Source organism: Pseudorasbora parva, chromosome 12 (genome assembly GCF_024679245.1).
Source record: "Pseudorasbora parva isolate DD20220531a chromosome 12, ASM2467924v1, whole genome shotgun sequence".
NCBI classification, from domain to species: domain Eukaryota; kingdom Metazoa; phylum Chordata; class Actinopteri; order Cypriniformes; family Gobionidae; genus Pseudorasbora; species Pseudorasbora parva.
Genome location: NC_090183.1, coordinates 44,366,262 through 44,378,581, shown reverse-complemented (window position 1 = coordinate 44,378,581; position 12,320 = coordinate 44,366,262). Strand labels below are relative to the sequence as shown.

The following is a 12,320-nucleotide window of genomic DNA, read 5'->3' as shown; positions in this document are numbered from 1 at the left end:
GAAGCCCAGATGCGGGGATGCTGGAGAGAGGAATGACATGTCCGGTGAGAGGGGCTGTTGCTCTGGTGTTATCGGAAGCTGAAATATGTTGTCCTGGCTTTGCTGTCCATTTTCAAGAAAGTCATCTTTGGCTGCAGAATCTTGGAGCAGTTCTAATCCATCACAGTCAGTCTGTGGTCAGCTCTGTGGACAGGGCTCAGCTGGGAGTGTGTCCACGAGCAATTGTTGTTGTGGCGGCGTGGTGTTATCATTATCCTTGTGGGATGTGTCAACCGAATGTCCATTCAGGAGCTGAAATGAAGTTCTGTGGTCATTCATACTCTGTATCAGGTTGAGTGGGTTAAAACACACAGCTGAAGGATGATGAAGGGAAAAATAAATATTGTCCTTTAGCACTCTTGCACCAAGTTTGTTTGGATGGAGGCCATTTGATGTAAGCAATTGTCTCTGACTCCAGAAGAGATTGAAGTTGTCGATGAAATACACTCCCTTCCTCATGCAGGTTTTTTGCAGCCATGTATTAAGCCCAAGCAACCATGAGAATCTATTTGTTCCTCTTGCTGGCAGTGGTCCACTGATGAACGGCTGAACTTTCAGTTTTCTAAGCGTTTCAAAAAGTTCATTGAAGTCCGACTTCATGAGTTCTGACTGCTTTCTCTGAATATCGTTCTTCTCTACATGAATGATAAGTCGATTTGCGGTCTTATGTTTTATCAGAATGTTCTGAATTTCCTAGCCTGACAAGCCAGACCTACATCTAGATGTTTGGTCTGGAAACTCTCCATTGACGGCTCAATCTGAGCGGCGGATAAACGGTCGTCTTTCAAACTCCCTTTGCACGCGATAGGATAGCGCTACACCAACCAGAGCAACGAAGGTGAAACGGAGCTTGTTGATAGATTAAACATTCGCCGTATCCGGTCAGCAAAACCCCGAACACATCTTCCCTTTTTAAGAATGAGTTCAGTGCCGTTCTTTGTTCTTTTCTCAGAGAAAAGCTTAACTCCAAGTCTTCCAGAGTCGCGGTCAAAGCTGATTCGAAAGACCGCCGCCGTTCGCCAGTTTCTGTGTTTACTAGAAGCACGCAAACGCAACTCAGCCGTCGTCATTATGGCCCCGCCCACCGACTCTATACACGATGTGATTGGCCCGACAAGAGTGAGGGGAATACAGCTCAGAAGGGTATTGAGAGTTCCTAGACGACACTTGCGGGCAGTTTAAATTTGCTGCCGCTAGGGTGCGTCTAGATTTCTAGGCTATGAATTTCCCTGTTTACATCAGAAATGGTTGCTTGTGGAAGGCAGCATGTAGTTGTATCTATGCTGCAAATGTTTCTGACTGTAGAGTCACCCACTATCAGAGCCCTTGGCTCGGCTGCTCTCTGAGCTGAGTGTCACTGTCTGCTCGACCTTAAACGCCTGTTAGCATTAGTGTTAGCTGCGGACTGATGCAATCTGTGTTCGATCACATTCATCACGTTTGGGGATTCCTCACCCACATTCATTAATACTTCAAATATGTTTTCGAGATGTATAGACGGTGGTAGAAAACTAGTGTTTGCAATCCTTGTGTCTGGGGTAGAGCATGCAACTGCAGCAATATATGAAGCTCGTGACAATCTGATGCTCGTGACAATCTGATGTCTCGAGTGCTTTTGGGTCTTGACCCATTTGTTCCATCGATTAGTGTGTCGATTAGTTTCTTTAATGCATTTATACCACACTGTTACATTTAAGTGAACAAACTTTTTAAAGAATATTCATTATTCATCATCATTATAGGAATTCCCCTGTGCATTATCATTCTTATCTGAACTGAATCGCATTTATTTTTGAGGGCCTAAACACTAAAGTTCCGTTAACACCAAGAACAATAACTTTATACACAGATCAGGCATATCATTATGACCACTGTGAAGTGAATAACACTGATCTCTTCATCTCCTGTTAGTGGGTGGGATATACTAGGCAGCAAGTGAACATTTTGCCCTTTAAAGTTGATGTGTTAGAAGCTGGAAAAATGGGCAAGCGTTAGGATTTGAGCGAGTTTGACAAGGGCCAAATTGTGATGGCTAGACGACTGGGTCAGACCATCTCCAAAACTGCAGCTCAGAAAACACAGAGCATCTCAGTTTGTTGCGTATGGGGCGGCATAGCCGCAGACCAGTCAGGGTGCCCATGCTGACCCCTGACCCCGCCGAAAGCACCAACAGTGACGTGAGCATCAGAACTGGACCACGGAGCAATGGAAGAAGGTGGCCTGGTCTGAGGAATCACGTGTTCTTTTACATCATGTGGATGGCCGGGTGTGTGTGTGTGTGTGTGTGGCTTACCTGGGGAACACATGGCCCCAGGATGCACTATGGGAAGAAGGCGAGCCGGCGGAGGCAGTGTGATGCTTTGGCCAATGTTCTGCACAACAACCAGTTTGAGGCGTTGACTCGGCCTCCAAATTCCCCAGATCTATACTACAGGAAAACCAATAAACAGTTACATGCAAATAACCCTAAACCTAATTATTTATTGTTAATCAGTTGGATGTTTATAATTACACTGTTACGAGGACACCTTAAAAAAACTTAGTGTGACTCTTATTTAACAGGGCATTTCACATTTAGCCACATCTCAAAGACTGCGTTAATCTGGGTGGAATGTATGAGAGTTTCACTATCACAGTTTGCAGCTGCAGTTGTTTAATTGGAATCATGTTTCACAGAGAAGCTGTCCCGCTGCTGTGGACACGTGATGTCTCTGGGAGTGGAAAACATTACCAGCCTCAGATTTATGAGTTTCTGGTAAATGCAACGTCACTTAAGCGGTTGACAGTGGATGTATTCTTATGAAGGTGAGTGAGAAACTGAGTTTTGTAATTATCTGAGTTTGCATGCAGCTTGAAACTTTACACAATTATTGCATTAGGCCTATTATTTAACAGGGCAGGTCTGAGTTGTTTGATAATTACAGCATTACTTCAAACTAGAAAGACTGGGTTGTATTCGAAGTGAAAGTTTTTTTTAGTATACCAATTAATGCAGAAAGAATGTGCAGAATGTTTTTGTATAGTAGACAAGCAGATGCAATGAAGTGTGCATGTTTTTTTGGTGACAGTCATGGGTGCTAGCTGGACACACATCTGGAGAGAGGAGTTCAAAGTTCACAAACTTCACCTTCTCACTTCTAAACCAGAGCTTTTGCTCCAGCCACGGGTAAGTCTGAGCACTGACCTAACAATATACACACCGATCAGGCATAACATTATGTCTCCCTTGCTTATATTGTGTTGGTCCCCCTTTTGTTGACCCGTCGAGGCATGGACTCCACTAGACCCCTGAATGTGTGCTGTGGTATCTGGCACCAAAATGTAAGCAGCATATCCTTTAAGTCCTGTAAGTTGTGAGGTGAGGCCTCCATGGATAACACTTGTTTGTTCAGCACATCCCACAGATCCTCTTTTGGATTGAGATCTGGGGAATTTGGACTCAACGCCTCAAACTGGTCGTTGTGCTCCTCAAACAATTCCTGAAGCATTTGTGCTTTGTGTCAGGAGCATTATCCTGCTGGAAGAGCCACAGCCACCAGAATACCGTTTCCATGAAAGGCTGAACATGGTCTCAGCAATGCTTAGGTAGGTGGAGCGTGTCAAAGTAACATCCACATGGATGGAGGACCCAAGGTTTCCCAGCAGAACATTGCCCAAAGCATCACACTGCCTCCGCCGGCTCGCCTTCTTCCCATAGTGCATCCTGGGGCCGTCTGTTCCTCAGGTAAGCCACACACACACACCCGGCCGTGCACGTGACATAAAAGAGAATGTGATTTCTCAGACCAGGCCACCTTCTTCCATTGCTCCGTGGTCCAGTTCTGATGCTCACGTGCCACTGTTGGTGCTTTCGGCGGGGTCAGGGGTCAGCGTGGGCACCCTGACTGGTCAGCGGCTATGCCGCCCCATACGCAACAAACTGAGCTGCTCTGTGTATTCTGACACCTTTCTATCAGAACCAGCATTAACTTCTGGAGCAGTTTGAGCTCCAGTAGCTCGTCTGTTTGATCGGACCACACGGGCCAGCCTTCGCTCCCCACGTGCATCAATGAGCCTTGGCCGCCCATGACCCTGTGGCCGGTTCTCCGCTGTTCCTTCCTTGGAGCACTTTTGATAGATACTGACCACTGCAGACCGGGAACAGCCCACAAGGGCTGCAGTTTTGGAGATGCTCTGACCCAGTCGTCTAATAATGTTATGTCTGATCGTATTATGTAATGCAATAATGCTGAAGACAGTAAATGCATGTATTAAAGCTAAATTTCCATTATGAGGACTGAAATGTGAAGCTGAAATAACTTATCTCTTGTTTCCAGTGGGATATTCCTCCACTGGTGTGGCTTCTGTACAGAGTTTTTATGCTGGCCTACACCTTGAGCTGGTTGATCTACTCAGCTCTTCTCTTCAACACGCCTAAATTCCTTATTTTCCTCAGCCATATCGCATACTGTCTCATGGTGATCTACTATCTGCTTGCTCTCTGTAATCTGGTCTGGGCTTTCTTGGAGGTCAGATGCTCCTCTCACAGAATAAAAAGAGGTAATGTTGTTGCACAATGCACTGATGATCACTGTGGTTCGGGTCAAGGATGTAAGGAAGAAGGCGGGGTCGGCGTTACTGGGACTCGTAGCTTTTATTGCTCTTTCACGTTCCAACAAAATACGTGCTCGAGGGCACATCAACTCATTAACTTCACACACACAGTTTCAACACGATCTGCTATCTCTCTCCAGGCAGGCTGCACTCCGAGTCCCAGTCCAAACTCTCTCTCTCTCGTCTCTCTCTGCTGTGGCTTTTAAGCCGTCTCTCCACGCCAACTACTGCAATCAGAGACAGGTGTTAGTCATTTGCACTTAACCCACTTACGCCCCGCTCGGCTCCGCCTCCTCTCTCCCTCTGCCGATCCCGCAAAACCACGCCTCCCCTGCCACAATCACTGATACCCAATTGATCGGAGAAACACACATTGACCCCATGACTTCTGAACACTGTTAAGCTGAAGGTTTATTAAAGAATGAGAATACAAATAACTCAAGAAACGACAAAATAAAAATGATGGAAAACAGAACTGAGAGCCCCAACAAACAACATATATGCTTTATATAAGGTATAATGTCCACCCAGCCGGTTGTTATCGCAGAATAAACCCCTTCAGAGTGATCAGGACCCCGACGCGAAGCCACTCTGAAGGGGTTTATTCTGCGATAACAACCGGCTGGGTGGACATTATCCCGCTTATTACACGGCTACTAGTCTCAAATAAATTAGACACAAAATATTGTCTTGAGATTAAATATTTTATTAGCTCTAACGCAAAGCTTCCGCGAAGAAAAACAGTTCCGTACTGCTTTAAGGCTTTATCTAGTGCTGCTAAATGTTGAAAATGAATGCTGAAAGGGTTAGTTCACCCAAAAATGAAACCAAGCCTATGATTTACTCTCCCTCAAGTCATTATAGGTGTTTATGACATTCTTCTGTCAGACAAATACAATCAGAGTTATATTTAAAAAGTCCAGGCTAACGTTAATCCCAGCAGTAGTTGGAGCTGTTTTTGAAGTCCATAAAAAATGCAGCTGTCCGTCAAATAACGTGCTCCACACGACTCCGATGGGTTAATAGAGCCTTCTGATTCCAATCGATGCGTTTGTGTAAGAAAAATATCCATATTTAAAACTTTATAAAGGAAACTCGCCTTGAAGTCTTCCATTGTAACCCACGGCTGTTTAAGACACAAGATGGCGCCAGCGTTAAGCACAGAAGTAGAACCGGTCAAGATAACTCGTAGTACCCGGATGAGCGGGTGTTATCTGGAAATAACATACCGCTGGAATGCACGATTGACCAATCAGAATCAAGTATTTCACAGAGCCGTGTAATAAGGCCATTTATCAAGGTCGTCTGTATGCAAACCCCCTCATTTTTAGTAAATTGTTGTCATGTCAACGTATTTTTAGAAAGACAACAATTGACTAAACACTGGGTTGTACAAGCTAACAAGGAAAACCAGATGAGTAAAGTTCGTAAACAAACTTTGAAGTTGGCTTGAAGAAGCCTTGTCTAAAAGTAAAAAAAAAAACTTTGACAAGCTTAAAGTTTGAATTTAAAGGGTTACTTCAGCGATTAGCATATGGCTTTGTATCAGTAGAAACCCTGAAGTATATTTGAATGATTGCACTCCCCCTCCTCATGAATCACATATTGAACAGACACGTTCAGTTTTTAATTGTAGTGTCTGTTCTCTAACTGAACTGATTTTATGAAAATAAACACGGTCGTGGTGGGAAAGTAAAAGTGATCCAGTCACAGTGATTCAGTAGCGGTGGCTTTGGGAATGGCCTCACAGGGCAGCGAAGCATTCTGGGAATTGTTGTCTTTCATCCCCATGAGACAAAAATACATTTTCTGTCTCTTTTCAGTCTAGAGAGCACCGAATAAAAAAATTATTTCACATTTCTTCTACATTAATGACCCAGTTTAAATACAGATTAATCTTCCCAGCGCTGAAGTACCCCTTTAATATTTGAAATTGAAAGCGAGGGAAGACACATTTCTAACATGATTTACAATTGCTAACATGTTTTAGCATGGTTTAGAATGAATTAGCAGGATGCTAACATGTTTTAAAGGGTTAGTTCACCCAAAAATGAAACTTGTCATTATTTACTTATCCTCCTGTGGTTGGCCAGCCGTCAGACCTCCGCTCATCTTCACACACAGATGAAGATATTAGTGTTGAAATCCGATGGCTCAGAAAGGCCTTCATTGACACCAATGTCATTTCCTCTCTCAAGACCCATAAAGACACTAAAGACGTCGTTACAAAGCCCATCTCACTACAGCGGCTCTACAATCATTTATGAAGTCACAAGAATATTTTTTTTGCACAAAAAAACTAAATAACGACTTATAAAGTGATAGGCCGATTTCAAAACGAAGCTTCTTGAAGCTACAGAGCATTATGAATCATTGTATTTATTTATGATTCGGATCGCCAAAGTCACATATTCAGCAGTTTGAATCGATTCACTGATTCATAACGCTCTGAAGCTTCAGAAAGCTTTGTTTCAAAAACTATTCTCATTGCTTCATAAAATGATTGTAGAGCCGCTGTAGTGAGATGGGCTTTGTAACGACGTCTTTAGTGCCTTTATGGGTCTTGAGAGAGGAAATGACATTGGTGTCAATGAAGGCCTTTCTGAGCCATCGGATTTCAACACTAATATCTTCATCTGTGTCTGAAGATGAACGGAGGTCTGACGGGTGTCGAACGACATTAGGGTGAGAAATCATTGACAGAATTTTCATTTTTTGTGTGAACTAACCCTTTAATATTTTGTTTTAATGGAGTCCTCTCCTCCACTAGGGGTCAGTAGTGAGTGTGAGAGCCTTCTCTCTCCCTCCGGCGCTCTCATCTCTGCTCTTGGTCTGCAATGGTTCCTGTATTCTGTGACGGGCTGTTGTTCATTAACCGTCACCTTTATCTACTGGACCCTAATCCACTCCTCTGACCTGCATTCCCTCGCAGCCTTTAACATCAACATCCACGCCATCAACAGTATTCAGACCACCGTGGATCTGCTGTTGTCCTCCACACCCGTTCATCTCGCCCACTTCTTCTACTCTGCGCTGGCTGGACTCCTTTATCTCATGTTTGTTGTTGTTTATTGGCTAACGGGCTGCACCAACCAGTCTGGTCAACCCTACATCTACAGAGTTCTTGATTTCAGTGGGCGCCCCCTAGTGGCAACACTTTGCACTCTGTTAGTTTGTCTGGTTTGTATCCCATCCAGCCACTTTGTGCTGTGGAACATGCAGTTACTGAGGGAGTGGATGGTGAAGAGGGAGAAAGTGAGGAGACTGGCCCTGAAGAGTGAGGTTTGGTGGGGGAAGTTGTCTGGAGGAGCGACCTTTGACCCTGTGCCTTCAACGGATCCAACAGCCTCTGGGCTTGAGACTCTAGGACAGCCATGATAGATAGATAGATAGATAGATAGATAGATAGATAGATAGATAGATAGATAGATAGATAGATAGATAGATAGATAGATAGATAGATAGATAGATAGATAGATATAGATAGATATAGATAGATAGATAGATAGATAGATAGATAGATAGATAGATAGATAGATAGATAGATAGATGAACAAAAGACAGACAGACAGACAGACAGACAGACAGACAGACAGACAGACAGACAGACAGACAGATAGATAGATAGATAGATAGATAGATAGATAGATAGATAGATAGATAGATAGATAGATAGATAGATAGATAGATAGATAGATAGATAGATGAACAAAAGACAGACAGACAGACAGACAGACAGATAGATAGATAGATAGATAGATAGATAGATAGATAGATAGATAGATAGATAGATAGATAGATAGATAGATAGATAGATAGATAGATAGATAGATAGATAGATAGATAGATGAACAAAAGACAGACAGACAGACAGACAGACAGACAGATAGATAGATAGATAGATAGATAGATAGATAGATAGATAGATAGATAGATAGATAGATAGATAGATAGATAGATAGATGAACAAAAGACAGACAGACAGACAGACAGACAGACAGACAGACAGACAGACAGACAGATAGATAGATAGATAGATAGATAGATAGATAGATAGATAGATAGATAGATAGATAGATAGATAGATAGATAGATAGATAGATAGATAGATAGATAGATGAACGACAGACAGACAGACAGACAGACAGACAGACAGACAGACAGACAGACAGATAGATAGATAGATAGATAGATAGATAGATAGATAGATAGATAGATAGATAGATAGATAGATAGATAGATAGATAGATAGATAGATAGATAGATGAACAAAAAATGAAAAAAGGTCTGCGATGACTTTACTAATCATGGACAGGCTCTTTCATTTAGAAGGCGGGGCTTATCCTCTATATAGTCTTTGTTAAAGCAGTCTGAGGCCTGAGCCGAGTTTGGAGGTTTCAAGCTCTAGGAGGAGATCCAATCTAAACTTTGGCTCAGAAGACGAAGTTGTTTATATAGTAGATCAGTAACTAGATCACATTTCAAGCCAACTTAACAAGAAACACCCAGATACAATCAAGGGAACGAATGACACAAAATGACTACAAACTATGACAGAAAAGTGGAAATATAACATAAAAGTCACATGTAACAAAAGCACCAAGAAATAAAAAAAGAAAATGTTATTAAAAAAAAAAAATCCATTAATGTTTTGCATTGCATTTTTCTGCAAAGATGTGTTTATGACTTGCTGTATAATTTTCAGCTTGCTGCAATTAAATATGTTCTCAAATATAGAAATATTATTATATTTTTGATGGATGGATGGATGGATGGATGGATGGATGGATGGATGGATGGATGGATGGATGGATGGATGGATAGATAGATAGATAGATAGATAGATAGATAGATAGATAGATAGATAGATAGATAGATAGATAGATAGATAGATAGATAGATAGATAGATAGATAGATAGATAGATAGATAGATAGAATGTTGATGCAATGACCATGTCGAGCACTAGAGGTCAGCAGTGTCGTCTTAGAAATATAATTCAGGTACACTTTGAACATTTTAAGATTCCAAGTGTAATTCTGGTTTTGAATGATTTTAATGAAGATGAAAGTAATGTGATGCAACATCAGCAAGAATGTTTAAAATGAATCATATATCTATGTATATATTTATATGACTGGTGTGTTCATGACTTGTATTTGAGATCAAGTTACTCTCAAAACAAATGCATGTAATCGCTGTTCTAAAGCAGTTAAATGCAGTGCTGAACCTCTCCCCGTGGTCTGGTCTGGTCTGGTGTGTGGAGTGGGAGTGTGTCTAGTCTGGTCTGGTCTGGTGTGTGTCTGGTCTGGTCTGGTGTGTGGAGTGGGAGTGTGTCTGGTCTGGTGTGAAGAGTGGGAGTGTGTCTGGTGTGGAGTGGGAGTGTGTCTAGTCTGGTCTGGTCTCGTGTGTGGAGTGGGAGTGTGTCTGGTCTGGTCTGGTGTGTGGAGTGGGAGTGTGTCTAGTCTGGTCTGGTCTGGTGTGTGGAGTGGGAGTGTGTCTAGTCTGGTCTGGTGTGTGGAGTGGGAGTGTGTCTAGTCTGGTCTGGTCTGGTGTGTGGAGTGGGAGTGTGTCTGGTCTGGTCTGGTGTGTGGAGTGGGAGTGTGTCTGGTCTGGTCTCGTGTGTGGAGTGGGAGTGTGTCTGGTCTGGTCTGGTGTGTGGAGTGGGAGTGTGTCTAGTCTGGTCTGGTCTGGTGTGTGGAGTGGGAGTGTGTCTGGTCTGGTGTGAAGAGTGGGAGTGTGTCTGGTCTGGTCTGGTGTGTGGAGTGGGAGTGTGTCTAGTCTGGTCTGGTCTGGTGTGTGGAGTGGGAGTGTGTCTAGTCTGGTCTGGTGTGTGGAGTGGGAGTGTGTCTAGTCTGGTCTGGTCTGGTGTGTGGAGTGGGAGTGTGTCTGGTCTGGTCTGGTGTGTGGAGTGGGAGTGTGTCTGGTCTGGTCTGGTCTGGTGTGTGGAGTGGGAGTGTGTCTGGTCTGGTCTGGTCTGGTGTGTGGAGTAGGAGTGTGTCTGTGCTGTTTGCCCTTCAGAGCCGGTTCAATAACACTCATGCTCAGCTGAGGGTCGTGGCTGTCTTTAGCCTGAGTCACTCTAGTTGATTTTGGTCTCTCATGTTTGGCATCAGTGTGACCTTCGATGAATCAAAGAGCTCAGTATCTCTCTGTGTGATTCAGAGCTCAGCCAGAGTTGATGACTATTGCTATTCAAAAGTTTACACACCCTTGATTCTTAATACTGTGTGTCGTTCCCTGGATGATCCACAGTTGTTGTTTTTTTGTGGTGGTTGTTCTTGAGTCCCCTGAGTAGTTAAACTGCCCAAATGTTGTTCAGAAAAATCATCAAGGTCCTGAAAATTCTTCACTTTTCCAGCATCTTTTTGCATATTTGAAGCTTTTCCAGCAATGAGTGTGTGATTTTGAGATGGCCACAGGTGTATAAATCAAGCTCTAAGCATTCAGACGCTTCTACACACATTAGTGAAAGAATGGGTCGCTCTCAGGAGCTCAGTGAACTCAAGAGTGGTACCGTGATTGCCGGTACCAAGCGTGGCTGCCATTCCATTTGTGAAATTTCCTCACTACTTAATATTCCTTGCTCAACTGTTAGTGGTATTATAACCAGGGCCTGAAATGAACTTTTTTGACCACCGGCCACTGAAACCTTTTACCGTCCAGTGTTTTTTTTTTTTTTTTTTTTTTTGCCTCACAGGGCTAGACGTTAAGTCTGCTCACGTGCCTGTCCTTCAGACAAGGTAATTGGTCAGATCTTTCAGATCACATGAATGTTCCGAAACAGCAGTCGCATTCTCTCAAACTGCGTAATGAATTACTCAATTCTCATTGGCTGGCTGTCAATTAAGCAGATATATTGACAGTGTTACCCACCAATTGCAAAATCACTGCATTTGGCGCATCGTCGGGTATTTATTTCTGGCCCTTATTATAGCAATGTGGAAGCGTTTGGGAACAACAGCCAACAGGAACTCAGCCACGAAGTGGTAGGCCACGTAAAATCACAGAGCAGAGTCAGCACATGCTGAGGGTCACAGTGTGCAGAAGACGCCAGCTTTCAGGAGAGTCAATACCTCCAGACCTCCAAATCTTATGTGGAGCTGCTCATTCAAGCTTTACATCACCAAGAGCAATGCAAAGCGTGGTATGCAGTGGAGTAAAGCAGCCGCCACTGGACTCTAGAGCAGTGAGACGTGTTCTCTGAGCGACCAATCACGCTTCAGTCTGACAATCCCATGGACGAGTCTGGGTTTGGAGGTTGCCAGGAGAACGGAACTTGCCTGACTGCATTGTGCCAAGTGTAAAGTTTAGTGGAGGGGTGATTATATGGTGTGGGTTTTTTTTTCAGGGGTTGGACTTGTCCCCTTAGTTTCAGTGAAAGGAACTCTCAAGCTATTTTGGACAATTTCATACTCCAAACTTGTGTGGGATCAGTTTGTGGACGGCCCCTTCCTGTCCTAACATGACTGCGCTCCAGTGCTCAAAGCGTCGGTCCATAAAGACATGGATGAGGAGTTTGGTGTGGAGGAACTTGACTGGCCTGCACAGAGTCCTGAGCTCAACCCGATAGAACAGCTTTGGGATGAATTAGAGCGGAGACTGAGAGCCAGGCCTTCTCGTCCAACATCAGTGCCTGACCTCACAAATGAGCTTCTAGAAGAATGGGCAAAAATCCCCATAAACACA

General features: G+C 43.5%; 1 protein-coding gene across 1 annotated transcript; it reads left to right on the top strand.

Moving 5' to 3' along the window:
- The first annotated feature begins 2,474 nt into the window (after positions 1-2,474).
- LOC137093714 (protein rolling stone) lies at positions 2,475-8,013 on the top strand. The gene is made up of 4 exons (XM_067458557.1): positions 2,475-2,844; positions 3,108-3,205; positions 4,356-4,578; positions 7,403-8,013. Exons 1-4 carry the CDS (start codon positions 2,829-2,831, stop codon positions 8,008-8,010), a joined length of 945 nt encoding a protein of 314 aa, XP_067314658.1. The 5' UTR covers positions 2,475-2,828; the 3' UTR covers positions 8,011-8,013.
- Positions 8,014-12,320: the final 4,307 nt, after the last annotated feature.